This window comes from Schistocerca cancellata, chromosome 11 (genome assembly GCF_023864275.1).
Source record: "Schistocerca cancellata isolate TAMUIC-IGC-003103 chromosome 11, iqSchCanc2.1, whole genome shotgun sequence".
In the NCBI taxonomy this organism is placed as follows: Eukaryota; Metazoa; Arthropoda; class Insecta; order Orthoptera; family Acrididae; genus Schistocerca; species Schistocerca cancellata.
This window is the reverse complement of record NC_064636.1, coordinates 169,001,289-169,028,904: the sequence shown is the minus strand read 5'-3', so window position 1 is coordinate 169,028,904 and position 27,616 is coordinate 169,001,289. Positions and strand designations below refer to the sequence as shown.

General features: G+C 35.3%; 7 protein-coding genes across 7 annotated transcripts; all 7 read right to left on the bottom strand.

Moving 5' to 3' along the window:
* Positions 1 to 3,075: 3,075 nt before the first annotated feature.
* LOC126108414 (uncharacterized) lies at positions 3,076 to 4,214 on the bottom strand. The gene is made up of 2 exons (XM_049913622.1): positions 3,611 to 4,214; positions 3,076 to 3,383 (listed from the first exon to the last, which is right to left on the bottom strand). The coding sequence occupies exons 1-2, from the start codon at positions 4,212 to 4,214 to the stop codon at positions 3,076 to 3,078; spliced, it is 912 nt and encodes a 303-aa protein (XP_049769579.1).
* Positions 4,215 to 5,328: 1,114 nt separating this feature from the next.
* LOC126108413 (uncharacterized) lies at positions 5,329 to 6,591 on the bottom strand. The gene is made up of 3 exons (XM_049913621.1): positions 6,129 to 6,591; positions 5,882 to 6,003; positions 5,329 to 5,760 (listed from the first exon to the last, which is right to left on the bottom strand). Exons 1-3 carry the CDS (start codon positions 6,589 to 6,591, stop codon positions 5,329 to 5,331), a joined length of 1,017 nt encoding a protein of 338 aa, XP_049769578.1.
* Positions 6,592 to 9,165: 2,574 nt separating this feature from the next.
* On the bottom strand, positions 9,166 to 9,618 carry LOC126108412 (uncharacterized). Its single transcript, XM_049913620.1, has one exon. It carries the CDS (start codon positions 9,616 to 9,618, stop codon positions 9,166 to 9,168), a length of 453 nt encoding a protein of 150 aa, XP_049769577.1.
* A 2,390-nt stretch (positions 9,619 to 12,008) lies between these two features.
* On the bottom strand, positions 12,009 to 12,458 carry LOC126108411 (uncharacterized). Its single transcript, XM_049913619.1, has one exon. It carries the CDS (start codon positions 12,456 to 12,458, stop codon positions 12,009 to 12,011), a length of 450 nt encoding a protein of 149 aa, XP_049769576.1.
* A 1,191-nt stretch (positions 12,459 to 13,649) lies between these two features.
* Positions 13,650 to 14,311, bottom strand: LOC126108409 (uncharacterized). The gene is made up of 2 exons (XM_049913618.1): positions 14,222 to 14,311; positions 13,650 to 14,054 (listed from the first exon to the last, which is right to left on the bottom strand). The coding sequence occupies exons 1-2, from the start codon at positions 14,309 to 14,311 to the stop codon at positions 13,650 to 13,652; spliced, it is 495 nt and encodes a 164-aa protein (XP_049769575.1).
* A 124-nt stretch (positions 14,312 to 14,435) lies between these two features.
* On the bottom strand, positions 14,436 to 15,423 carry LOC126108408 (repetin-like). Its single transcript, XM_049913617.1, has 2 exons — positions 15,287 to 15,423; positions 14,436 to 15,204 (listed from the first exon to the last, which is right to left on the bottom strand). The coding sequence occupies exons 1-2, from the start codon at positions 15,421 to 15,423 to the stop codon at positions 14,436 to 14,438; spliced, it is 906 nt and encodes a 301-aa protein (XP_049769574.1).
* A 2,225-nt stretch (positions 15,424 to 17,648) lies between these two features.
* LOC126108407 (uncharacterized) lies at positions 17,649 to 18,161 on the bottom strand. Its single transcript, XM_049913616.1, has 2 exons — positions 18,099 to 18,161; positions 17,649 to 17,975 (listed from the first exon to the last, which is right to left on the bottom strand). Exons 1-2 carry the CDS (start codon positions 18,159 to 18,161, stop codon positions 17,649 to 17,651), a joined length of 390 nt encoding a protein of 129 aa, XP_049769573.1.
* Positions 18,162 to 27,616: the final 9,455 nt, after the last annotated feature.

Genomic DNA, 27,616 nt, shown 5'->3' with positions numbered 1-27,616 from the left:
TCCTTTAAATAGCTTATATTTAAAGTGTAACTGAGTTTGGTCAGTCTCAGTTCACTTCACTTTGCAAAAACAGAAATCTAAAAACATATGTGCATAACAAAATGCTTTGCTGGCCTTTACAGTATCTGGCTTTGGTGATAGGATATTCTAAAGTGAATTCTAAAGTGAGCTGCTGGAAAGGTACAATATCTCAAACACTCGGATGGTCATTATGAGATTCCTAATAGTAAAACAAATAAATACACTATATCAATACCAATGCATAAGCATATTAAGCAATTTCTGTTTTAAGAGTGGGACTTAACATTAATCAAAACATAAAATTGTCAGTACATGTAGCATAAAGGGAATACATTATACTGTCCAGAAGGTACAATACTTTTAAAAATTGGAGGAATTTTAAGATTTTTTATCCACCATTTAGTCCATGACACGTTAACATGAAAGCAGAAATTCTCACTGAAAGTTCATAGAAACTGAGAAACAAGTATATACGAGTATGTCTCGCCAAAGTTCTTGATCTTAATAGCTGCCACTAAATAACCATTATATAATCAAATCCCTGGAAATGAAAAAATAGAATTAGTCTAGTACAGTGGTAGCACAAAGAAAAACTAAATCTCATTGAGAACAGTTTATCAAACCATGTTACAGTAAAACCTAACTCTCAAGTGAAACTAGACCAAGCGCAATTTAACAGAGCATTTACGTTAAAGACAAATGTTTTAAATGCAAACAAATATGAAAAACTAGTAAACATCTTTATCAAACATCTTAGCCATCACATATCACATAGTCATATTTTGGTACGTAAGTAAGAAATAGTGTAACCCAATAAAGTATACAACAAATAGAAATAACTACAGTAGTAGTCTTAGAATAAACCGTTATCATTCGTTTTGAATGTATTATAAAAAAAGAAAAGAGGGAAACTAAAGTATAATCTTATTGGCATGGAATAACCGGGTCTACTGCTGGATGTTTGTGTCGCTCTGGCACAATATTTCAGCCACGTAACTCGTTGCTTTCTTCAGGTGCTACCTGAGACTGCCGTATTGGAGGATCTTGTCCAGTATTTATGCCCAGAGTGCGCTGGGTTACGTTATAATCTTATTCTTTATCCAAAACTGACCTTACGGAATTACATAGGCGTTTCATGTTTTGTTTCGTTATTTACTTACTTGTTGACATCGAAGGCCTACGAGATATTAATCATGAAATTCTTTGAAATGAAAAAGAACTTGAAATGTCATTAACGAAAACAGAAATAAATCAGGTTTCCTACATCACAAAAAAAGTTACTTCAGCGCATAATTCGAATTACAGGAGATATTTGTGCCAAACGATAACTAGTAACCGTACAACAAATTGCAGTGGTATGTGACGGAAACGAGGCACATTGTGGCATAATTTCTGCATGTAATCACAGCATACAGAAGATTCAAGACGACGACAACCACAAGCCTGCGTTTTTTCCCATAATTGCGTTTTTTCCCACAATTGCGTTTTTTCCCATAATTGCGTTTTTTCCCATATTTGCGTTTTTCTACATATTTGCGTTTTTTCCCATATTTGCGTTTTTCCCTTATTTACGTTTTTTCACATATTTGCGTTTTTTCCCATATTTACGTTTTTTCCCATATTTGCGTTTTTCCCCGTAATTGCGTTTTCTCCCATTATTGCGTATTTTCCCCTATTTGCTTTCTTCCCATATTTGCGTTTTATCACATAATTGTGTTTTTTCCCATAATTGCGTTTTTTCCCATAATTGCGTTTTTTCCCATAATTTCGTTTTCCCCATAATTTCGTTTTCCCCATATTTGCATTTTTCACCACATTTGCGTTTTTCCCCATATTTGCGTTTTTCCCCATATTTCCGTTTTTCCCATAATTGCGTTTTTCCCATAATTGCATTTTTCCCATAATTGCGTATTTTCCCATAATTATGTTTTTTCCCATAATTGCGTTTTTTCCACATATTTGCGTTTTTTTCCATATTTGCGTTTTACCCATATTTACGTTCATTCCCATATTTGCGTTTTTTCCCATATTTGCGTTTTTCCCATATTTGCGTTTTTTCCCATATTTGCGTTTCCCACATTTTCGTATTTCCCACAGTTGCGTTTTTCCCACATTTGCGTTTTTCCTATATTTGCGTTTTTCCCACATTTGCGTTTTTCCCAAATGGTTCAAATGGCTCTGAGCACTATGGGACTCAACTGCTGAGGTCATTAGTCCCCTAGAACTTAGAACTAGTTAAACCTAACTAACCTAAGGACATCACAAACATCCATGCCCGAGGCAGGATTCGAACCCGCGACCGTAGCGGTCTTGCGCTTCCAGACTGCAGCGCCTTTAACCGCACGGCCACTTCGGCCGGCGTTTTTCCCATATTTGCGTTTTTCCCATATCTGCGTTTTCCCATTTTTTCATTTTTCCCATGTTTGCGTTTTTTCCCATAATTTCGTTTTTCACCATATTTGCATTTTTCACCATATTTGCGTGTTTCCCCATATTTTCATTTTTCCCCATAATTGTGTTTATCCCCATAATTGCGTTTTTTTATAATTGCATTTTTCCCCATAATTGCGTATTTCCCATAATTACGTTTTTTCCCATAATTGCTTTTTTTCTTATAATTGCGTTTTTTTCCATAATTGCGTTTTTTCCATAATAGCATTTTTTCGTCTAATTTCGTTTTTCCCATAATTGCGTCTTTGCCATAATGGCGTTTTTTCCCATAATTGCGTTTTTTCCCATATTTGCGTTTTTTCACATATTTGCATTTGTCCCATATTTGCGTTTTTCCCCATATTTGCGTTTTTCCCCATATTTGCTTTTTTCCCATATTTGCGTTTTTTCCCACAATTGCGTTTTTTCCATAATTGCGTATTTCCCATAATTGCGTTTTTTCTCATAATTGCGTTTTTCCCCATATTTGCGTTTTTCCCCATATTTGCGTCTTTTCCTATATTTGCGTTTTTTCCCATAATTGCGTTTTTTCCCTTATTTGCGTTTTTCCCATATTTTCGTTTTTTCCCATAATTGTGTTTTTTCCCATAATTGCGTTTTTTCTCATAAATATGTTTTTGCCATAATTGCGTTTTTCTTTATAATTGCGTTTTTTCCCATAATTCCGTTTTTCCCATAATTCCGTTTCTTCCCATATTTGCGTATTTTCCCATAATTGCCTTTTTCCCCAAAATTTGCTTTTTTTCGCATAATTGTGTTTTTTCCATAACTGGGATTTTTCCCATAGTTGCGTTTTTCCCCATATTTGCGTTTTTTTCTGTAATCACGTTTTTTCCCATATTTGCGTTTTTTCCCATATTTGCGTTTTTTCCCATATTTACGTTTTTTCCCATATTTGCGTTTTTCCCATACTTTCGTTTTTTCTCATACTTGCGTTTTTTGCCATATTTGCGTTTTTTCCCATATTTGCGTTTCTTCAAATATTCGCGTTTCTACCCATTCTTGTGTTTTTTCTCCTACTTGCGTTTTTTCCATAATTGCGTTTTTTTGCATTACTAATGATCCCATCCTACCAACTGATTCCTTGTTCTACACAAGTTGTGCCAAAAAATTCTCTTCTCCTGTATTTGCGATTTACCATTGTTTGCTAATTTCTGGTATTTCCGATTTTCCCATATATCCAATTTTCCAATATTTGCGATTTTCCCATACTTGCGATTTTCCCATACTTGCATTTCCCATATTTGCGTTTTTCCCATATTTGCGTTTTTCCCATATTTATTTTGGTTTTTCACATATCTATTAGCGTTTTCACCATATTTATTTGCGTTTTTCCCATATTTATTTGCGTTTGTCTCATATTTGCGTTTACCACATATTTCCGTTTTTCTCCATATTTGCGTTTTTCCCCATATTTGCGTTTTTCCCATAATTGCGTTTTTCCCATATTTGCGGTTTTCCCCATATTCGCGTTTTTTTTCATAATTGCGTTTTGTCCCATAATTTCGTTTTTTCCCATATTTGCGTTTTTGCCATAATTGCGTTTTTGCCATATTTTCGTTTCCCCATATTTTCGTTTTTCCTATATTTGCGTTTTTCCCATATTTGCGTTTTTCCCCATATTTGCGTTTTTCCCATAATTGCGTTTTTCCCATATTTGCGGTTTTCCCCATATTTGCGTTTTTCCCATATTTGCGTTTTTTCCCACAATTGCGTTTTTTCCATAATTGCGTATTTCCCATATTTTCGTTTTTCCCATAATTGTGTTTTTTCCCATAATTGCGTTTTTTCTCATACTTGCGTTTTTTCCATAATTACGTTTTTTTGCATTACTAATGAACCCATCCTACCAACTGATTCCTTGTTCTACACAAGTTGTGCCAAAAAATTCTCTTCTCCTGTATTTGCGATTTACCATTGTTTGCTAATTTCTGGTATTTCCGATTTTCCCATATATCCAATTTTCCAATATTTGCGATTTTCCCATACTTGCGATTTTCCCATACTTGCGTTTCCCATATTTGCGATTTTCCCATACTTGCGTTTCCCATATTTGCGTTTTTCCCATATATGCATTTTTCCCATATTTGCGTTTTTCCCATATTTATTTTGGTTTTTCACATATTTATTTGCGTTTGTCTCATATTTGCGTTTACCACATATTTCCGTTTTTCTCCATATTTGCGTTTTTCCCCATATTTGCATTTTTCCCATATTTGCTTTTTTCCCATATTTGCGGTTTTCCCCATATTCGCGTTTTTTTTCATAATTGCGTTTTGTCCCATAATTTCGTTTTTTCCCATATTTGCGTTTTTACCATAATTGCGTTTTTGCCATATTTGCGTTTCCCCATATTTTCGTTTTTCCTATATTTGCGTTCTACACATATTTTCGATTTTTCTCATGTTTGCTTTTTTCCCATATTTATTTCAGTTTTTCACATATTTAATAGCGTTTTTACCTTATTTATTTGCGTATTTCCAATTTATATTTGCGTTTTTCTCATATTTGCGTTTCTCCACATATTTGCGTTTTCCCATATTTTCGTTTTTCCTATATTTGCGTTCTTCCCATATTTTAGTTTTTCCCATATTTGCGTTTTTCCCATGTTTATTTCAGTTTTTCACATATTTATTAGTGTTTTTGCCTTATTTATTTGCGTTTTTCCAATTTATATTTGCGTTTTTCTCATATTTGCGTTTTTTCCCATATTTGCGTTTTTCCCCATATTTGCTTTTTTTTCATACTTGCATTTTTTCAAATTTGCGTTTTTTCCATATTTGCGTTTTTCCCACAGTTGCGTTTTTCCCACATTTGCGTTTTTCAATATCTCCGTTTTTTCAATATTTGCGTTTTTCACATATTTACGTTTTTCCCCATATTTGCGTTTTTCCCTATAATTGTGTTTTTTCCCATAAGTTCGATTTTTCCCATAATTGCATTTTCCCCATAATTGCGTTTTCTCCCATAATTGCGTTTTTTCCCATGATTGCTTTTATTCCCATAATTGCGTTTTTTCCCATAATTGCGTTTTTTCCCATGATTGCTTTTATTCCCATAATTGAGTTTTTTCCCATAATTGCGTTTTTTTTCATAATAGAGTTTTTCCCATAATTCCGTTTGCCCCATATTTGCGTTTTTCCACATATTTCCGTTTTTTCCCATATTTGCGTTTTTCCCATATTTGCGTTTTTTCACATATTCGCGTTTTTTTCCATATTTGCATTTTTTCCCACATTTGCGTTTTCTCCCATAATTGCGTTTTCTCCCATAATTGCGTATTTTCCCCTATTTGTTTTTTCCCATGTTTGCGTTTTATCCCATAATTGTGTTTTTTACAATAATTGCGTTTTTTCCCATAATTGCCTTTTTTCCATAATTTCGTTTTCCCCATATTTGCATATTTCACCATATTTGCGTTTTTCCCCATATTTGCATTTTTCCCAGACTTGCGTTTTTTGCCATATTTGCGTTTTTTCCCATATTTGCGTTTCTTCAAATATTCGCGTTTCTTCCCAGTCTTGTGTTTTTCTCATATTTGCGTTTTTTTCATAATTGCGTTTTTTTGCATTACTAATGAACCCATGCTACCATCTGATTCCTTGTTCTACACGAGTTTTGCCAAAAAATTCTCTTCTCCTGTATTTTCGATTTACCATTGTTTGCTAATTTCTGGTATTTGCGATTTTCCCATATATCCAATTTTCCAATATTTGCGATTTTGCCATACTTGCGATTTTCCCATACTTGCATTTCCCATATTTGCGTTTGTCCCATATTTGCGTTTTTCCCATATTTGCATTTGCCCATATTTGCGTTTTTCCTATATTTGCGTTCTTCCCATATTTTCGTTTTTCCCATATTCTCGTTTTTCCCATATTTGCGTTTTTCCCATATTTGCGTTTTTCCCATATTTGCGTTTTTCCCATATTTATTTTGGTTTTTCACATATTTATTAGCGTCTTTACCATATTTATTTGCGTCTTTCCCATATTTATTTGCGTTTTCCACATATTTACGTTTATCTCCATATTTGCATTTTTCCCCATATTTGCGTTTTTCCCATATTTGCGTTTTTCCCATATTTGCCGTTTTTCCCATATTCGTGTTTTCTTCCATAATTGCGTTTTATCCCATACTTTTGTTTTTTCCCATATTTGCGTTTTTGCCATAACTGCGTTTTTGCCATATTTGCGTTTCCCCATATTTTCGTTTTTCCTATATTTGCGTTCTTCCCATATATTCGTTTTTCCTATGTTTGCTTTTTTCCCATATTTATTTCAGTTTTTCACATATTTATTAGCGTTTTTACCTCATTTATTTGCGTTTTTCCAATTTATATTTGCGTTTTTCTCATATTTGCATTTTCCCCATATTTGCGTTTTTCCCCATATTTGCGTTTTTCCCCATTTTTGCGTTTTCTCCCATATTTGCTTTTTTCATAATTGCATTTTTTCCAAATTTGCGTTTTTTTCCATATTTGCGTTTTTCCCACAGTTGCGTTTTTCCCACATTTGCGTTTTTCCCATATTTGCGTTTTTTCAATATTTGCGTTTTTCACATATTTGCGTTTTTCCCATATCTAATTGCCTTTTTCCCCATAATTGTGTTTTTTCCCATAATTTCGTTTTTTCCTATAATTGCGTTTTCCCCCATAATTGCGTATTTTCCCCTATTTGCTTTTTTTCCCATGTTTGTGTTTTATCCCGTGATTGTGTTTTTTCCAATAGTTGCGTTTTTTTGCCATAATTGACTTTTTCCCATAATTTTGTTTTCCCCATATTTTCATTTTTCACCATATTTGCGTTTTTCCCCACATTTGAGTTTTTCCCATAATTGCATTTTTTCCCATAATTGCGTTTTTTCCTATAATTGCGTTTTTTCCCCTAAATGCATATTTCCCATAATTGCGTTTTTTCTCATAATTGCGTTTTTCCCCATATTTGCGTTTTCCCCCATATTTGCGTCTTTTCCTATATTTGCGTTTTTTCCCATAATTGCGTTTTCTCCCATATTTGCGTTTTTCCCATATTTTCGTTTTTCCCATAAATGTGTTTTTTCCCATAATTGCGTTTTTTCTCATACTTGCGTTTTTTCTCATACTTGCGTTTTTTCCATAATTGCGTTTTTTTGCATTACTAATGAACCCATCCTACCAACTGATTCCTTGTTCTACACAAGTTGTGCCAAAAAATTCTCTTCTCCTGTATTTGCGATTTACCATTGTTTGCTAATTTCTGGTATTTCCGATTTTCCCATATATCCAATTTTCCAATATTTGCGATTTTCCCATACTTGCGATTTTCCCATACTTGCGTTTCCCATATTTGCGTTTTTCCCATATATGCATTTTTCCCATATTTGCGTTTTTCCCATATTTATTTTGGTTTTTCACATATCTATTAGCGTTTTTACCATATTTATTTGCGTTTTTCCCATATTTATTTGCGTTTGTCTCATATTTGCATTTACCACATATTTCCGTTTTTCTCCATATTTGCGTTTTTCCCCATATTTGCGTTTTTCCCATATTTGCGTTTTTCCCATATTTGCGGTTTTCCCCATATTCGCGTTTTTTTTCATAATTGCATTTTGTCCCATAATTTCGTTTTTTCCCATGTTTGCTTTTTTCCCATATTTATTTCAGTTTTTCACATATTTAATAGCGTTTTTACCTTATTTATTTGCGTATTTCCAATTTATATTTGCGTTTTTCTCATATTTGCGTTTTTCCCCATATTTGCGTTTTTCCCCATATTTGCTTTTTTTTTCATAGTTACATTTTTTCAAATTTGCGTTTTTTCCATATTTGCGTTTTTCCCACAGTTGCGTTTTTCCCACATTTGCGTTTTTCAATATCTCCGTTTTTTCAATATTTGCGTTTTTCACATATTTGCGTTCTTCCCCAAATTTGCGTTTTTCGCTATAATTGTGTTTTTTCCCATAAGTTCGTTTTTTCCCATAATTGCATTTTCCCCATAATTGAGTTTTCTCCCATAATTGAGTTTTTTCCCATGATTCCTTTTATTCCCATAATTGCGTTTTTTCCCATAATTGCGTTTTTTCCCATGATTGCTTTTATTCCCATAATTGAGTTTTTTCCCATAATTGCGTTTTTTTTCATAATAGAGTTTTCCCATAATTCCGTTTGCCCCATATTTGCGTTTTTCCACATATTTCCGTTTTTTCCCATATTTGCGTTTTTCCCATATTTGCGTTTTTTCACATATTCGCGTTTTTTTCCATATTTGCATTTTTTCCCACATTTGCGTTTTCTCCCATAATTGCGTTTTCTCCCATAATTGCGTATTTTCCCCTATTTGTTTTTTCCCATATTTGCGTTTTATCCCATAATTGTGTTTTTTACAATAATTGCGTTTTTCCCATAATTGCCTTTTTTCCCATAATTTCGTTTGCCCCATATTTGCATATTTCACCATATTTGCGTTTTTCCCCATATTTGCATTTTTCCCAGACTTGCGTTTTTTGCCATATTTGCGTTTTTTCCCGTATTTGCGTTTCTTCAAATATTCGCGTTTCTTCCCAGTCTTGTGTTTTTCTCATATTTGCGTTTTTTTCATAATTGCGTTTTTTTGCATTACTAATGAACCCGTGCTACCACCTGATTCCTTGTTCTACACGAGTTTTGCCAAAAAATTCTCTTCTCCTGTATTTTCGATTTACCATTGTTTGCTAATTTCTGGTATTTGCGATTTTCCCATATATCCAATTTTCCAATATTTGCGAATTTGCCATACTTGCGATTTTCCCATACTTGCATTTCCCATATTTGCGTTTCTCCCATATTTGCGTTTTTCCCATATTTGCATTTGCCATATTTGCGTTTTTCCTATATTTGCGTTTTTCCCATATTTTCGTTTTTCCCATAGTTGCGTTTTTTCCATATTTGCGTTTTTCCCATATTTGCGTTTTTCCCATATTTGCGTTTTTCCCATATTTATTTTGGTTTTTCACATATTTATTAGCGTCTTTACCATATTTATTTGCGTTTTTCCCATATTTATTTGCGTTTTCCACATATTTCCGTTTTTCTCCATATTTGCATTTTTCCCCATATTTGCGTTTTTCCCATATTTGCGTTTTTCCCATATTTGCCGTTTTTCCCATATTCGTGTTTTCTTCCATAATTGCGTTTTATCCCATACTTTTGTTTTTTCCCATATTTGCGTTTTTGCCATAACTGCGTTTTTGCCATATTTGCGTTTCCCCATATTTTCGTTTTTCCTATATTTGCGTTCTTCCCATATATTCGTTTTTCCTATGTTTGCTTTTTTCCCATATTTATTTCAGTTTTTCACATATTTATTAGCGTTTTTACCTCATTTATTTGCGTTTTTCCAATTCATATTTGCGTTTTTCTCATATTTGCGTTTTCCCCATATTTGCGTTTTTCCCCATATTTGCATTTTTCCCCATATTTGCGTTTTTCCCCATTTTTGCGTTTTTTCCCATATTTGCTTTTTTCATAACTGCATTTTTTCCAAATTTGCGTTTTTTTCCATATTTGCGTTTTTCCCACAGTTGCGTTTTTCCCACATTTGCGTTTTTCCCATATTTGCATTTTTTCAAATGGTTCAAATGGCTCTGAACACTATGGGACTCAACTGCTGAGGTCATGAGTCCCCTAGAACTTAGAACTAGTTAAACCTAACTAAACTAATGACGTCACAAACATCCATGCCCGAGGCAGGATTCGAACCTGCGACCGCAGCGGTCTTGCGGTTTCAGACTGCAGCGCCTTTAACCGCGTTTTTTCAATATTTGCGTTTTTCACATATTTGCGTATTTCCCATATCTATTTGCCTTTTTCCCCATAATTGTGTTTTTTCCCATAATTTCGTTTTTTCCCATAATTGCGTTTTCCCCCATAATTGCGTATTTTCCCCTATTTGCTTTTTTTCTCATGTTTGTGTTTTATCCTGTGATTGTGTTTTTTTCCAATAATTGCGTTTTTTTCCCATAATTGACTTTTTTCCCATAATTTCGTTTTCCCCATATTTTCATTTTTCACCATATTTGCGTTTTTCCCCACATTTGAGTTTTTCCCATAATTGCATTTTTTCCCATAATTGCGTTTTTTCCTATAATTGTGTTTTTTCCCATAATTGCGTTTTTTCCCCTAAATGCGTTTTTGCCATAATTGCCTTTTTTCTCATAATTGCGTTTTTTCCCATAATTCCGTTTTTTCCCCTATTTGCGTATTTCCCATATTTGCGTTTTTTCCATATTTGCGTTTTTTTACCACTTTTGCGTTTTTCCCACATTTGCGTTTTTGCCACATTTGCGTTTTTCCCATATTTGCGTTTTCCCATATTCGCGTTTTTCCCAAATTTGCGTTTTCCCATATTCGCGTTTTTCCCAGATCTCCGTTTTCCCCTATTTGCGTGTTTCCCATAATTGTGTTTTTCCCATAATTGCGTTTTTTCCCATCTATGCGTTATTGCCCTAGTCGTGTTTTTTTCCAATAATTGCGTTTTTTCCCATAATTTCGTTTTCCCCGTATTTGCGTTTTTCACCATATTTGCGTTTTTCCCCATATTTGCGTTTTTCCCGTAATTGCGTTTTTCCCTATAATTGCTTTTTTCCCATAATTGTGTTCTTTCCCATAATTGCGTTTTTTCCAATAATTGCGTTTTTCCACATTTTTGTGATTTTTCCCATATTTGCGATTTTTGCCATATTTGCGTTTTACCCATATTCCCGTTTTTTCCCATATTTGCTTTTTTTCCCATATTTGCCTTTTTGCCCATATTTGCGTTTCTTCCCATACTTGCATTTCTTCCCATACTTGCGTTTATTCTCATACTTGTGTTTTCCCGCATTAATAATGAACTCATCCTACCAACTGATTCCTTGTTCTACACAAAAAATGCTCTTTTCCCATATTTCCGATTTACCATTTTTTGCTAATTTCAGGTATTAGCGGTTTTCCGATATTTGCAATTTTCCCATATTTGCAATTTTCCAATATTTGCGGTTTTCCCATCTTTGCGATTTTCCCATACTTGCATTTTTCCCATATTTGCATTTTTTCCCATATTTGCGTTTTTCCCATGTTTGCGTTCTCTCATATTTGCGTTTTTCCCATGTTTGCATTTTTCTCACATTTTCATTTTTGCCATATTTGTGTTTTGCCAATTTTGCGTTTTTCCCACATTTGCATATTTCCCACAGTTGCGTTTTTCCCACATTTGCGATTTTCCTATATTTGCGTTTTTCCCATATTTGCGTTTTTCTCATATCTGCGTATCCCATTTTTTCATTTTTTCCATATTTGCGTTTTTTTCCCATAATTTCGTTTTTCCCCATATTTGCATTTTTCACCATATTTGCGTTTTTCCCCATATTTGCGTTTTTCCCCATAATTTTGTTTTTCCCCAGAGTGTCGTTTATTCTGATAATTGCATTTTTTCCCATAATTGCAATTTTTACCATATTTGCGTTTTTTCCCATATTTGCGTTTCTCACATTTTTGATTTTCCCACAGTTGCGTTTTTCCCACATTTGCGTTTTTCCTATATTTGCGTTTTTCCTATATTTGCGTTTTTCCCACATTTGCATTTTCCCCATATTTGCATTTTTCCCATATCTGCATTTTTCCCATATCTGCATTTTCCCATTTTTTCATTTTCCCCATATTTGCGTTTTTCCCCATATTTGCGTTTTTTCTGTAATTTCGTTTTTCCCATATTTGCGTTTTTTCCCATATTTGCGTTTTTTCCCATAATTGCGTTTTTCCCATACTTGCGTTTTTCACCACATCTGTGTTCTTCCCCATAATTGTGTTTTTTCCCATAATTGAGTTTTTCCCCATAATTGTGTTTTTCCCCATAATTGCGTTTTTTCTGATAGTTGCATTTGTGTATTTTCCCATAATTGCGTTTTTTCCCATGATTGCTTTTTTTCTCATAATTGTGTTTTTTCCCATAACTGTGTTTTTTCTCATAATTGCGTTTTTCCCCCATATTTGCGTTTTTCCCCACATTTGCGTTTTTTCTGTAATTTCGTTTTTTCCCATATTTGCGTTTTTCCCATAATTGCGTTTTTTTGCATTACTAATGAACCCATCCTACCAACTGATTCCCTGTTCTACACAAGTTGTGCCAAAAAATTCTCTACTCCCATATTTGCGATTTACCATTGTTTGCTAATTTCTGATATTTGCGATTTTCCCATATTTCCAATTTTCCAATATTTGCGATTTTGCCATAATTGCGATTTTCCCATACTTGCGTTTTCCCATATTTTCGTTTTGCCATATTCTCGTTTTCTCATATTTGCGTTTTTCCCCATATTTGCGTTTTTCTGCATATTTGCGTTTTTCCCCATAATTGTGTTTATCCCCATAACTGCGTTTATTCTGATTATTGCATTTTTTCCATAATTGCGTTTTTCCCCATATTTGCGTTTTTCCACATATTTGTGTTTATTCACAAATTTGCGTTTTTCCCATATTTGCGTTTTTCCCATATCTGCGATTTCCACTATTTGCGTTTTTCCCATATTTTGTTTTTCCCATAATTCCATATTTTCCCATAAATACGGTTTTGCCATAATTGCGTTTTTCCCATAATTCCGTTTTTCCCCTATTTGCGTATTTCCCATATTTTCGTTTTTTCCCATTTTTGCGTTTTTTCCCATATTTGCGTTTTTTCCCATAATTGCGTTCTTTGCCATAATTGCGTTTTTCCCATAATTGCGTTTTTCCCCAAATTTGCGATTTTTCACATATTTGCGTTTTTTCCCATATTTCGTTATTCCCATATTTCCGTTTTATCGCATATTTGCGTTTTTGCCCATATTTGCGTTTCTTCCCATACTTGTGTTTTCCCACATTACTAATGAACCCATCCTACCAACTGATTCCTTGTTCTACACAAGTTTTGCCAAAATTTCTCTTCTCCCATATTTGCGATTTACCATTGTTTTCTAATTTCTGGTATTTGCGAATTTCCGATATTTTCGATTTTCCCATATTTTCAATTTTCCGATATTTGCGGTTTTCCCAACTTTGCGATTTTCCCATACTTGCGTTTTTCCGTATTTGCGTTTTTCCCATATTTGCGTTTTTCCCATATTTGCATTCTCTCATATCTGCGTTTTTCCCCTGGTTGCGTTTTTCCCATATTTTCGTTTTTGCCATATTTGCCTTTTATCTATATTTGTGTTTTTCCCACATTTGCGTTTTTCCCACATTTGCGTTTTTCCCACATTTGCGTTTTTTCCCACAGCTGCGTTTTTTCCCACATTTGCGTTTTTCCTATATTTGCATTTTTCCTATATTTGCGTTTTTCCCATATTAGCGTTTTCCCCATATCTGTGTATTCCATTTTTTCATTATTCCAATATTTGCGTTTTTTCCCATAATTTCGTTTTTCCCCATATTTGCATTTTTCACCATATTTGCGTTTTTCCCCATTTTTACACTTTTCCCCATAATTGTGTTTTTCCCCATAATTGCGTTTTTTCTGATAATTGCATTTTTTCCCATAATTGCGTTTCTTCCCATACTTGCGTTTATTCTCATACTTGTGTTTTCCCGCATTAATAATGAACTCATCCTACCAACTGATTTCTTGTTCTACACAAAAAATGCTCTTTTCCCATATTTCCGATTTACCATTTTTTGCTAATTTCAGGTATTAGCGGTTTTCCAATATTTGCGATTTTCCCATATTTGCAATTTTCCAATATTTGCGGTTTTCCAATCTTTGCGATTTTCCCATACTTGCATTTTTCCCGTATTTGCATTTTTCCCATATTTGCGTTTTTCCCATGTTTGCATTCTCTCATATTTGCGTTTTTCCCATGTTTGCATTTTTCTCACATTTTCATATTTGCCATATTTGCCTTTTATCCATATTTGTGTTTTTGCCAATTTTGCGTTTTTCCCACATTTGCGTATTTCCCACAGTTGCGTTTTTCCCACATTTGCGTTTTTCCTATATTTGCGTTTTTCTCATGTCTACGTATCCCATTTTTTCATTTTTTCCATATTTGCGTTTTTTCCCATAATTTCGTTTTTCCCCATATTTGCATTTTTCACCATATTTGCGTTTTTCCCCATATTTGCGTTTTTCCCCATAATTGTGTTTTTCCCCAGAGTGTCGTTTTTTCTGATAATTGCATTTTTTCTCATAATTGCAATTTTTCCCATATTTGCGTTTTTTCCCATATTTGCGTTTCCCACATTTTCGATTTTCCCACAGTTGCATTTTTCTCACATTTGCGTTTTTCCTATATTTTCGTTTTTCCCACATTTGCATTTTCCCCATATTTGCGTTTTTCCCATATCTGCATTTTCCCATTTTTTCATTTTCTCCATATTTGCGTTTTTTCCCATATTTGCGTTTTTTCCCATTTTTGCGTTTTTTCCCATAATTGCGTTTTTCCCCATACTTGCGTTTTTCACCACATTTGTGTTCTTCCCCATAATTGTGTTTTTCCCCATAATTGAGTTTTTCCCCATAATTGTGTTTTTCCCCATAATTGCGTTTTTTCTGATAATTGCATTTGTGTATTTTCCCATAATTGCGTTTTTTCCCATGATTGCTTTTTTTCTCATAATTGTGTTTCTTCCCATAACTGTGTTTTTTCCCATAATTGCGTTTTTCCCCCATATTTGCGTTTTTCCCCACATTTGCGTTTTTTCTGTAATTTCGTTTTTTCCCATATTTGCGTTTTTTCCCATAATTGCGTTTTTTTGCATTACTAATGAACCCATCCTACCAACTGATCCCTGTTCTACACAAGTTGTGCCAAAAAATTCTCTTCTCCCATGTTTGCGATTTACCATTGTTTGCTAATTTCTGATATTTGCGATTTTCCCATATTTCCAATTTTCCAATATTTGCGATTTTGCCATACTTGCGATTTTCCCATACTTGCGTTTTCCCATATTTTCGTTTTGCCATATTCTCGTTTTCTCATATTTGCGTTTTTCCCATATTTGCGTTTTTCCCATATTTATTTGTTTTTTTCACATATTTATTAGCGTTTTTGCCGTATTTATTTGCGTTTTTCCCATATTTGCAGTTTTTCCCATAACCGTGTTTTTTTCCATAATTGCGTTTTATCCATTAATTTCATTTTTTCCCATATTTGCGTTTTTGCCATAATTGCGGTTTTGCCATATTTGCGTTTTTTCTATATTTGCATTCTTCACATATTTCCGTTTTTCCCATATTTGCGTTTTTCCCATTATTGTGTTTTTCCCACATTTGCGTTTTTCCCATTTTTCTTTCAGTTTTTCACATATTTACTAGCGTTTTTACCATATTTATGTGCATTTTTCTCGTATACATTTGCGTTTTTCTCATATTTGCGTTTTTGCCCATTTTTGCGTTTTTTCATAATTGAATTTTTTTCCATATTTGCGTTTTTTTCCATATTTGCGTTTTTCCCATATTTGCGTTTGTTCCATATTTGTGATTTTCCCACATTTGCGTTTTTCCCACATTTGCGTTTTTCCCACAGTTGCGTTTTGCCCAAATATGCGTTATCACATTTTTGCGTTTTTTCCATATTTGCGTTTTTCACATTTGCGTTTTTCCCATATCTGCGTTTTTACCATATTTGCATTTTTCCCGTATCTGTGTATCCCATTTTTTCATTTTTCCCATATTTGCGTTTTTTCTCATATTTCGTTTTTCCCATATTTCCGTTTTTTCGCATATTTGCGTTTTTGCCCATATTTGCGTTTCTTCCTATACTTGTGTTTTCCCGCATTACTAATGAACCCATCCTACCAACTGATTCCTTGTTCTACACAAGTTTTGCCTAAATTTCTCTTCTCCCATATTTGCGATTTACCATTGTTTTCTAATTTCTGGTATTTGCGATTTTCCCATATTTTCAATTTTCCAATATTTGCGGTTTTCCCATACTTGCGTTTTTCCCGTATTTGCGTTTTTCCCATATTTGCGTTTTTCCCATATTTGCATTCTCTCATATCTGCGTTTTTCCCCTGGTTGCGTTTTTCCCATATTTTCGTTTTTGCCATATTTGCCTTTTATCTATATTTGTGTTTTTCCCACATTTGCGTTTTTCCCACATTTGCGTTTTTTCCCACAGCTGCGTTTTTCCCCACATTTGCGTTTTTCCTATATTTGCGTTTTTCCTATATTTGCGTTTCTCCCATATTTGCGTTTTTCCCATATTTGCGTTTTTCCCATATCTGTGTATCCCATTTTTTCATTATTCCCATATTTGCGTTTTTTCCCATAATTTCGTTTTTCCCCATATTTGCGCTTTTTCACCATATTTGCGTTTTTACCCATATTTACACTTTTCCCCATAATTGTGTTTTTCCCCATAATTGCGTTTTTTCTGATAATTGCATTTTTCCCCATAATTGCGTTTCTTCCCATACTTGCGTTTATTCTCATACTTGTGTTTTCCCGCATTAATAATGAACTCATCCTACCAACTGATTCCTTGTTCTACACAAAAAATGCTCTTTTCCCATATTTCCGATTTACCATTTCTTGCTAATTTCAGGTATTAGCGGTTTTCCGATATTTGCGATTTTCCCATATTTGCAATTTTCCAATATTTGCGGTTTTCCAATCTTTGCGATTTTCCCATACTTGCATTTTTCCCGTATTTGCGTTTTTCCCATATTTGCGTTTTTCCCATGTTTGCATTTTTTCACATTTTCATTTTTGCCATATTTGCCTTTTATCCATATTTGTGTTTTTGCCAATTTTGCGTTTTTCCCACATTTGCGTATTTCCCACAGTTGCATTTTTCCCACATTTGCGTTTTTCCTATATTTGCGTTTTTCCCATATTTGCGTTTTTCTCATATCTGCGTATCCCATTTTTTAATTTTTTCCATATTTGCGTTTTTTCCCATAATTTCGTTTTTCCCCATATTTGCGTTTTTCACCATATTTGCGTTTTTCCCCATATTTGCGTTTTTCCCCATAATTGTGTTTTTCCCCAGAGTGTCGTTTTTTCTGATAATTGCATTTTTTCTCATAATTGCAATTTTTCCCATATTTGCGTTTTTTCCCATATTTGCGTTTCCCACATTTTCGATTTTTTCACAGTTGCGTTTTTCCCACATTTGCGTTTTTCCTATATTTGCGTTTTTCCCACATTTGCATTTTCCCCATATTTGCGTTTTTCCCATATCTGCATTTTCCCATTTTTTCATTTTCCCCATAATTGTGTTTTTCCCCATATTTGTGTTTTTCCCCATAATTGTGTTTTTCCCCATAATTGCGTTTTTTCTGATAATTGCATTTGTGTATTTTCCCATAATTGCGTTTTTTTCCCATGATTGCTTTTTTTCTCATAATTGTGTTTCTTCCCATAACTGTGTTTTTTCTCATAATTGCGTTTTTCCCCCATATTTGCGTTTTTCCCCACATTTGGGTTTTTTCTGTAATTTCGTTTTTTCCCATATTTGCGTTTGTTCCCATAATTGCGTTTTTTTTGCGTTACTAATGAACCCATCCTACCAACTGATTCCCTGTTCTACACAAGTTGTGCCAAAAAATTCTATTCTCCCATATTTGCGATTTGCCATTGTTTGCTAATTTCTGATATTTGCGATTTTCCCATATTTCCAATTTTCCAATATTTGCGATTTTGCCATACTTGCGATTTTCCCATACTTGCGTTTTCCCATATTTTCGTTTTGCCGTATTCTCGTTTTCTCATATTTGCGTTTTTCCCATATTTGCGTTTTTCCCATATTTATTTGTGTTTTTCACATATTTATTAGCGTTTTTGCCGTATTTATTTGCGTTTTTCCCATATTTGCAGTTTTTCCCATAACCGTGTTTTTTTCCATAATTGCGTTTTTTTCCATAATAGCGTTTTATCCTATAACTTCGTTTTTTCCCATAATTGCGCTTTTCCCATAATTGTGTTTTTGCCATAATTGCGTTTTTTCCATAATTCTGGTTTTTCCCGTAATAGCATTTATTCCCATGATTGCGTTTTTCCCCATATTTGCGTTTTTTCACATATTTGCGTTTTTTTCCATTTTTGTGTCCTTCCCATATTTGCGTTTTTCCCCATATTTGCGTTTTTCCCCATATTTGCGTTTTTCTACATATTTGCGTTTTTCCCCATATTTACGTTTTTTCCATAATTGCTTTTTTTCCTATAATTTCGTTTGTCCCATAATTTTTTTGCCATAATTTCCTTTTTCCCATAATTGCGTTTTTTCTCATAATTGCGTTTTTTCTCATAATTCCGTATTTCCCATAATTGCGCTTTTTCCCATAATTGCGTTTTTCCCCATATTTGCGTTTTTCCCAATATCTGTGTCTTTTCTTATATTTGCGTTTTTTCCCATAATTGGGTTTTTTCCCATAGTTCTGTTTCTCCCCATATTTGCGTATTTTCCCATAACTGCGTTTTTCCCATAATTGCTTTTTCTCCCTTAATTGTGTTTCTTCCCATAACTGCGTTTTTTCCCATAATTGCGTTTTTTCCCATGATTGCTTTTTTTCTCATAATTGTGTTTCTTCCCATAACTGTGTTTTTTCTCATAATTGCGTTTTTCCCCCATATTTGCGTTTTTCCCCACATTTGCGTTTTTTCTGTAATTTCGTTTTTTCCCATATTTGCGTTTGTTCCCATAACTGCGTTTTTTTGCATTACTAATGAACCGATCCTACCAACTGATTCCCTGTTCTACACAAGTTGTGCCAAAAAAAATCTCTTCTCCCATATTTGCGATTTACCATTGTTTGCTAATTTCAGGTATTTTCGATTTTCCCATAATTCCAATTCTCCAATATTTGCGATTTTCCCATACTTGCGATTTTCCCATACTTGCGATTTTCCCATACTTGCGTTTTCCCATATTTTCGTTTTTGCCATATTCTCGTTTTCCCCATATTTGCGTTTTTCTCATATTTGCGTTTTTCCCATATTTGCGTTTTTCCCCATATCTGCGTCTTTTCTTATATTTGCGTGTTTTTCCATAATTGCGTTTCATCCCATAATTTCGATTTTTCCCATATTTCCGTTTTTCCCATAATATCGTTTCTGCCATATTTGCGTTTTCCTATATTTGCGTTTTTCCTATATTTGCGTTCTTCCCATATTTTCGTTTTTCCCATATTTGCGTTTTTCCTATATTTGCGTTTTTCCCATATTTTCGTTTTTCCCATATTTGCGTGTTTCCCATTATTGCGTTTTCCCACATTTACGTTTTTCCCATATTTATTTCAGTTTTTTACATATTTATTAGCGTTTTTACCGTATTGGTGTGCATTTTCTCGTATACATTTCCGTTTTTATCATATTTGGGTCTTTCCCCATTTTTTGCGTTTTTTTCTACAATTGCATGTTTTCCTTATTTGCCTTTTTTTCCATATTTGCGTTTTTCCCATACTTGCATTTTTCCCAAATTTGTGATTTTCCCACATTTGCGTTTTTCCCACATTTGCGTTTTTCCCACAGTTGCGTTTTTCCCACATTTGCGTTTTCATATCTTTGCGTTTTTTCCATATTTGCTTTTTTCACATATTTGCGTTTTTCACATATTTGCGTTTTTCCCATATCTGTGTTTTCCCCTATTTGCGTTTTTCCCATATTTGCGATTTTTCCTCTAATTTCGTTTTTCCCCATATTTGCATTTTTCCCATAATTGCATTTTTCCCATAATTGCATTTTCCCCATAATTGCGTTTTTTCCCATATTTGTGTTTTTCCCCATATTTGCGTTGTTCCTCATTTTTTGCGTTTTCCCCATACTTGCGTTTTTCCCATAATTGCGTTTTTCCCCATATTTACGTTTTTCCACATATTTGCGTTTTTTCCCATATTTGCGTTTTACCCATATTTACGTTTTTTTCCATATTTCCGTTTTTTCCCATATTTGCGTTTCTTCCCATACTTGAGTTTAGTCTCATACTTGCGTTTTCCGATACTGGCGCTTTTTTGCATTACTAATGAACCCATCCTACCAATTGATTCCTTGTTCTACACAAGTTGTGCCAAAAAATTCTCTTCTCCCATATTTGCGATTTACCACTGTTTGCTAATTTCTGGTATTTGTGATTTTCCGATATCTGCAATTTTCGAATATTTGCGATTGAACGATATTTGCGTTTTTCCCATGTTTGCAATTTTCCAATATTTGCAGTTTTACCATATTTGCGATTTTCCCATACTTGCGTTTTTCCCGTATTTGCGTTTTCCTCATATTTGCTTGTTTCCCATGTTTGCGTTCTCTCATATTTGCGTTTTTCCCTTGTTTGCGTTTTTCTCATATTTTCGTTTTTGCCATATTTTCCTTTTATCCACATTTGCCTTTTCCCACATTTGCATTTTTCCCACAGTTGCGTTTTTCCCACATTAGGCGTTTTTCCTATATTTGCGTTTTTCCCATATTTGCGGTTTTCCCATATTTGCGTTTTCCCCATATTTGTTTTTTCCCATATCTGCGTATCCCATTTTTTCATTTTTCCCATATTTGCGTTTTTCCCCATATTTTCCTCTAATTTCGTTTTTCCCAATATTTGCATTTTTCCCATAATTTCGTTTTTCGCCATATTTGCATTTTTCACCATATTTGCGTTTTTCCCCATATTTGCGTTTTTCCCCATAATTGTGTTTTTCCCCAAATTTCCGTCTTTTCTTATATTTGCGTTTTTTCCCATAATTGCGTTTTTCCCCATACTTGCGTTTTTCCCATATTTGCGTTTTTTCAAATATTCGCGTTTCTTGCCATTCTTGTGTTTTTTCTCATACTTAAGTTTTTCCCATAATTGCGTTTTTTTGCATTCCTACCAACTGATTCCCTGTTCTACACAAGTTGTGCCAAAAAATTCTCTTCTCCCATATTTGTGATTTACCATTGTCTGCTACTTTCTGGTATTTGCGATTTTCCCATATTTCCAATTTTCCAATATTTGCGATTTTCCCATACTTGCTATTTTCGTTTTTGCCATATTCTCGGTTTTCCCATATTTGCGATTTTTTCCCAGAATTGCGTTATCTCCCATAATTGCGTATTCTCCCCTATTTGCTTTTTTTCCCATATTTGCGTTTTATCCCATAATTGTGTTTTTTCTAATAATTGCGTTTTTTCCCATAATTGCGTTTTTTCCCATAATTGCCTTTTTTTCCCATAATTTCGTTTTGCGCATATTTGAATTTTTCACCATATTTGCTATTTACCATTGTTTGCTAATTTCCAGTATTTGCGATTTTCCGATATTTTCAATTTTCCCATATTTGCTATTTACCCATATATGCGATTTTCCGATGTTTGCGATTTTCTGATATATTATGACTTTACGATATTTGCGATTTTCTGATATTTGCGATTTTCCCATATATGCGTTTTTCCCATATTTGCGGTTTTCTGGTATTTGCGTTTTTCCCAAATTTGGGTTTTTCACATATTTGCGATATTCCCATATTTGCGCTTTTCTCATACTTGCCTTTCTCCCCATATTAGCTTTTTTGCCATATTTGCGTTTTCCATATTTGCGTTTTTGCCATATTTACGTTTTTGCCATATTTGCTTTTTTCCATATTTGCGTTTTTCCCATATTGGCATTTTTCGCATATTTGCGTTTTTCCGATATTTGCATCTTGCCTATATTTCCGTTTTTCCCATACTTGCGTTTTTCCCATACTTTCGTTTTACCCATACTTGCGTTTTTCCCATATTTGCGAATTTCCCATATTTGCGAATTTCCCATATTTGCGATTTTCCCATATTTGCATTTTTCCCATATTTGCGATTTTCCAATATTTGCGTTTTTCCCATACCAGCGTTTTTCCAATATTTGCGTATTTCCCATATTTGAATTTTTCGCATATTTGCATTTTCCCATATTTGCGTTTTTCCCATAATTGCGTTTTTCCCAAATTTGTATTTTTCCCATATTTGCATTTTTCCCATATTTGCGTTATTCCCATACTTGCGTTTTTCCCATTCTTGTGTCTCTCCCATACTTGCGTTTTTCCCATACTAGGGTTTTTCCCCATCCTACCAACCGATTCCATCTTTTACACAAGAATGGGACAACGCAGATATGGGAAAAACGGAAATAAATATGGGAAAAACGCAACTAAATGTGGGAAAAACGCAAAATAAAATGGTAAAAACGCAAATAAATATATGATAAATGCAAATAAATATGGGAAAAACGGAAATATGGGACAAACGAAAATATGGGGCAAACACAAGTATGGGAAAATCGCAAATATGGGAAAAACGTAAATACTGGAAAAACGCAAATAACGGAAAAACGCAAATACCTGAAAAATGCAAATATGGGAATAACGCAAATATGGGAATAACGCAATTTTGGGTATAACGCAAATATGGGGAAACTGCAAATACAGGAAAATTCAAATATGGCAAAATCACAAATATGGGAAAAACGCAAATATGGGAAAAATGCGAGTATGGGAAAAATGCAAGTGTGGGAAAAACGCCAATACGGGAAAAACGCAAGTATCGGAAAAACGCAAAACTGGGAAAAACCCAAATATGAGAAAAACACAAATGTTGGAAAAACGCAAAGGTGGGAAAAATGCAAATGAGGGGAAAAGTGAAATGTGGGAAAAACGCAAATATGGGAAAAAATCAACTATGGGAAAAACGCAATTATCGGAAAAATCGCAATTATGGGAAAAAACGCAATTATGGGAAAAACGCAATTATCGGAAAAATCGATATCATGGGAAAAAACGCAATTATGGGGAAATCGCAAATATGGGAAAGACGAAAATATGAGAAATTCACAAATATGGGAAAATCGCAAGTACCGGAAATTAGCAAATAATTGTACACTCCTGGAAATGGAAAAAAGAACACATTGACACCGGTGTGTCAGACCCACCATACTTGCTCCGGACACTGCGAGAGGGCTGTACAAGCAATGATCACACGCACGGCACGGCGGACACACCAGGAACCGCGGTGTTGGCCGTCGAATGGCGCTAGCTGCGCAGCATTTGTGCACCGCCGCCGTCAGTGTCAGCCAGTTTGCCGTGGCATACGGGGCTCCATCGCAGTCTTTAACACTGGTAGCATGCCGCGACAGCGTGGACGTGAACCGTATGTGCAGTTGACGGACTTTGAGCGAGGGCGTATAGCGGACATGCGGGAGGCCGGGTGGACGTACCGCCGAATTGCTCAACACGTGGGGCGTGAGGTCTCCACAGTACATCGATGTTGTCGCCAGTGGTCGGCGGAAGGTGCACGTGCCCGTCGACCTGGGACCGGACAGCAGCGACGCACGGATGCACGCCAAGACCGTAGGATACTACGCAGTGCCGTAGGGGACCGCACCGCCACTTCCCAGCAAATTAGGGACACTGTTGCTCCTGGGGTATCGGCGAGGACCATTCGCAACCGTCTCCATGAAGCTGGGCTACGGTCCCGCACACCGTTAGGCCGTCTTCCGCTCACGCCCCAACATCGTGCAGCCCGCCTCCAGTGGTGTCGCGACAGGCGTGAATGGAGGGACGAATGGAGACGTGTCGTCTTCAGCGATGAGAGTCGCATCTGCCTTGGTGCCAATGATGGTCGTATGCGTGTTTGGCGCCGTGCAGGTGAGCGCCACAATCAGGACTGCATACGACCGAAGCACACAGGGCCAACACCCGGCATCATGGTGTGGGGAGCGATCTCCTACACTGGCCGTACACCACTGGTGATCGTCGAGGGGACACTGAATAGTGCACGGTACATCCAAACCGTCATCGAACCCATCGTTCTACCATTCCTAGACCGGCAAGGGAACTTGCTGTTCCAACAGGACAATGCACGTCCGCAGGTATCCCGTGCCACCCAACGTGCTCTAGAAGGTGTAAGTCAACTACCCTGGCCAGCAAGATCTCCGGATCTGTCCCCCATTGAGCATGTTTGGGACTGGATGAAGCGTCGTCTCACGCGGTCTGCACGTCCAGCACGAACGCTGGTCCAACTGAGGCGCCAGGTGGAAATGGCATGGCAAGCCGTTCCACAGGACTACATCCAGCATCTCTACGATCGTCTCCATGGGAGAATAGCAGCCTGCATTGCTGCGAAAGGTGGATATACACTGTACTAGTGCCGACATTGTGCATGCTCTGTTGCCTGTGTCTATGTGCCTGTGGTTCTGTCAGTGTGATCATGTGATGTATCTGACCCCAGGAATGTGTCAATAAAGTTTCCCCTTCCTGGGACAATGAATTCACGGTGTTCTTATTTCAATTTCCAGGAGTGTATATTGCAAAAATGGGTGAAGAGAATTTTTGGCACAAAGTGTGTAAAAGAAGGAATCGGTTGGTAGGATGGGTTCAATAGTAATGCAAAAAATTTATTAATGGAAATAACGCAAGTATAGGAAAAACCCTAGTATGGGAAAAAACCCAGTATGGGAAAAACCTGAGGATGGGAAAAACCCGAGTATAGGAAAAACCTCAAGTATGGGTAAAACTCCAAGTATGGGAAAAAACACAAGTATGGGAAAAAACGCCAGTATGGGAAAAAACGCAAGTATGGGAAAAAACGCAAGTATGGGAAAAAACGCAAGTATGGGAAAAAACGCAAGATTGGGAAAAAACGAAGGTATGGGAAAAACGCAAGTATGGGAAAGAACACAATTATTGGAAGAAACGCATTATGGGAAGAAATGCAATTATGGCAAAAAACGCAATTATGAAAAAAACGCAAATATGGGAAAAAACGCAAATATAAAAAAACGCAATAATGGGAAAAACGAAAATATGGAAAAAACGCCAATATGGGGAAAAACGCAAATATGGGGAAAAACGCAAATATCGGGAAAAACGCAATTCTGGGGAAAAACGCAATTAAGAAATAAAACACACTAATGACAAAACGCAATTATGGGAAAAACGCAATTATTGGAAAAAACGAAATTATTTGAAGAAAAGCAATTATTGGAAACAACGAGATTATGGGTAAAAACGTAATTATGGGAAAAAACGCAATTATGGGAAAAAACGCAATTATGGGAAAAAACGCAATTATGGGAATAAAGGCAATTATGGAGAAAAACGCTAATATGGAGAAAAACGCAAATATGGGAAAAAACGCAAATATGGGGAAAAACGCAAATATGGGAGAAATGCAAATATGGGAAAAATCGCAATATGGGAAAAAACGCAATCATGGGAAAAAACGCAATTATGGGAAAAAACGCAATTATGCGAAAAAACGCAATTATGGGAAAACACGTGATTGTTGGAAAAAAAGCAGTTGTTGCAAAAATCGCAAATATGGGAAAAAACGCAATTATGGGAAAAACGCATTTATGGGAAGAAACGTAATTATGGGAAGAAACGCAATTGAGGGAAAAAAGACAATTATGTAAAAAAACGCAGTCATGGGAAAAAACACAATTATGGGAGAAACGTAATTGTGGGAAAAAACGCAGTTATGGGAAAAAATGCAGTTATGGGAAAGAACGCAATTATGGAAAAAAATGCAACTACGGGAAAAAACACAATTATGGGAAGGAACGCAAATATGCGAAAAAACGCAATTATGGGAAAAAACGCAATTATGGCAAAAAACGCAATTATGAGAAAAGACGCAATTATGGGAAAAAACGCAAAAATGGCAAAAACGCAATTATGGGAAAAAACGCAATTGTGGGAAAAAATGCAGTTAATGGAAAAAACGCAATTATGGGAAAAAAGCAATTATGCGAATAACGCAATTATGGGAAAAAACGCCATTATGGGAAAAAATGCAGTTATGGGAAAAAGACAAAGTTATGGGAAAAGACGCAATTATGGGGAATAACGCAAATATGGGGAAAAACGCAAATATATGGAAAAAGGCAAATATGGTGACAAAAACAAATATGGGGAAAAACGCTTATATGGGAAAAACGCAGATATGAGAAAATCACAATTATAGGAAATCGTAATTATGGGTAAATGGCAAATATCGGAAAATCGAAAATACCAGAAATTAGCAAACAATGGTAAATCACAAATATGGGAAAAGAGAATTTTTGGGCACAACTTATGGAGAAGAAATAATCGGTGGGTAGGATGGGTTCATTAGTAATGCAAAGTAACGCAAGTATGGGAAAAACGCATGTATGGGTAAAACGCATGTATGGGTAAAACGCTAGTATGGGAAAAAACGCAAGTATGGGAAAAAACACAAGTATGGGAAAAAACGCAAGTATGGGAAAAAACGCAAGTATGGGAAAAAACGCAAGTATGGGAAAAAACGCAAGTATGGAATAAACGCAAATATTTGGAGAAACGCAATAATGGGAAAAAACGCAATTATGGGAAAAAACGCAATTATGGGAAAACACGCAATTATTGGAAAAAACGAAATTGTGGGAGTAAACGCAATTATGGGAAAAAACGCGATTATGGGAAAAAACGCATTTATGGGAAAAACGCAATTATGGGTAAGAACGCAATTATCGGAAAAAACGCAATTATGGCAAAAACGCAATTATGGGAAAAACACAGATATGGGAAAAAAAGCAATTATGGGAAAAATGCAATTATACGAAAAAACATAATTGTAGCACAAACCACAATTTTGGAAAAAAACACAATTATGTTTTTTCCCATATTTACGTTTTTCCCAATATTTGCGTTTTTCCCCATATTTGCGTTTTTTCCCATAATTGCGTTTTTTCCTTCATTTGAGTTTTTTCCCATAATTGCAGCTTTTCCCATAATTGTGTTTTTTCCCATAATTGCAGTTTCCCATAATTGCGGTTTCCCATAATTGCGGTTTCCCATAATTGCGTTTTTACCCATAATTGCGTTTTTTCCCATAATTGCAGTTTTTCCCATAGTTGCGTTTTTTCCCATACTTGCGTATTTTCCAATACTTGCGTTTTTTCCTGTACTTCTATTTTATCCCATACTCAGGGTCTTACCCATACTCGTGGTTTTTCTCATACTCGCATTTTCAACATACTCACTTTTTTCCCATATGCGGGTTTTTCCGATACTCGGGTTTGCCCCATATTCGGGTTTCTCACATACTTGCGTTTTTCCCACACTTGCGTTTTTCCCATTAATAAATTTTTTTGCATTACTAATGAACCCACATTACCAACCGACTTTATCTTCTACAGAAGTTGTGCCAAAAAATTCTCTTCTCCCATATTTGCGATTTACCATTATTTGCTAATTTCTGATATT

Excerpts from the sequence above, each read along its gene's own strand:
- LOC126108408 (XM_049913617.1), bottom strand. The coding sequence starts at position 15,423 with ATGAGAAAACGAGAATATGGCAAAACGAAAATATGGGAAAACGCAAGT. Across the intron at positions 15,205-15,286 it reads TCAGAAATTAGCAAACAATG|TAATGCAAAAAAACGCAATT; the intron begins GTAAATCGCAAA and ends TGGGTTCATTAG.
- LOC126108414 (XM_049913622.1), bottom strand. The coding sequence starts at position 4,214 with ATGGGAAATACGCAATTATGGAAAAAACGCAATTGTGGGAAAAAACGC. Across the intron at positions 3,384-3,610 it reads CCAGAAATTAGCAAACAATG|TATGGGAAAAACGCAAATAT; the intron begins GTAAATCGCAAA and ends AAAAAACGAAAG.
- LOC126108412 (XM_049913620.1), bottom strand. The coding sequence starts at position 9,618 with ATGGAAGAAAACACGAATATGGGAAAAACGGCAAATATGGGAAAAACG.
- LOC126108411 (XM_049913619.1), bottom strand. The coding sequence starts at position 12,458 with ATGGGGGAAAAACGCAATTATGAGAAAAAACACAGTTATGGGAAAAAA.
- LOC126108407 (XM_049913616.1), bottom strand. The coding sequence starts at position 18,161 with ATGAGAAAACGAGAATACGGCAAAACGAAAATATGGGAAAACGCAAGT. Across the intron at positions 17,976-18,098 it reads CAAGTATGGGAAAATCGCAA|AACAGGGAATCAGTTGGTAG; the intron begins GTATGGCAAAAT and ends CAACTTGTGTAG.
- LOC126108413 (XM_049913621.1), bottom strand. The coding sequence starts at position 6,591 with ATGGAAGAAAACACGAATATGGGAAAAACGGCAAATATGGGAAAAACG. Across the intron at positions 6,004-6,128 it reads CCAGAAATTAGCAAACAATG|AAAAACACAAGACTGGGAAG; the intron begins GTAAATCGAAAA and ends CGCAAATATGAG. Across the intron at positions 5,761-5,881 it reads TGGGGAAAAACGCAAATATG|GGGAAAATACGCAATTATGG; the intron begins GTGAAATATGCA and ends AAAAACAAATAG.
- LOC126108409 (XM_049913618.1), bottom strand. The coding sequence starts at position 14,311 with ATGCAAACATGGGAAAAACGCAAATATGAGAGAATGCAAACATGGGAA. Across the intron at positions 14,055-14,221 it reads CAAATACGGGAAAAATGCAA|GATGAGTTCATTATTAATGC; the intron begins GTATGGGAAAAT and ends ATCAGTTGGTAG.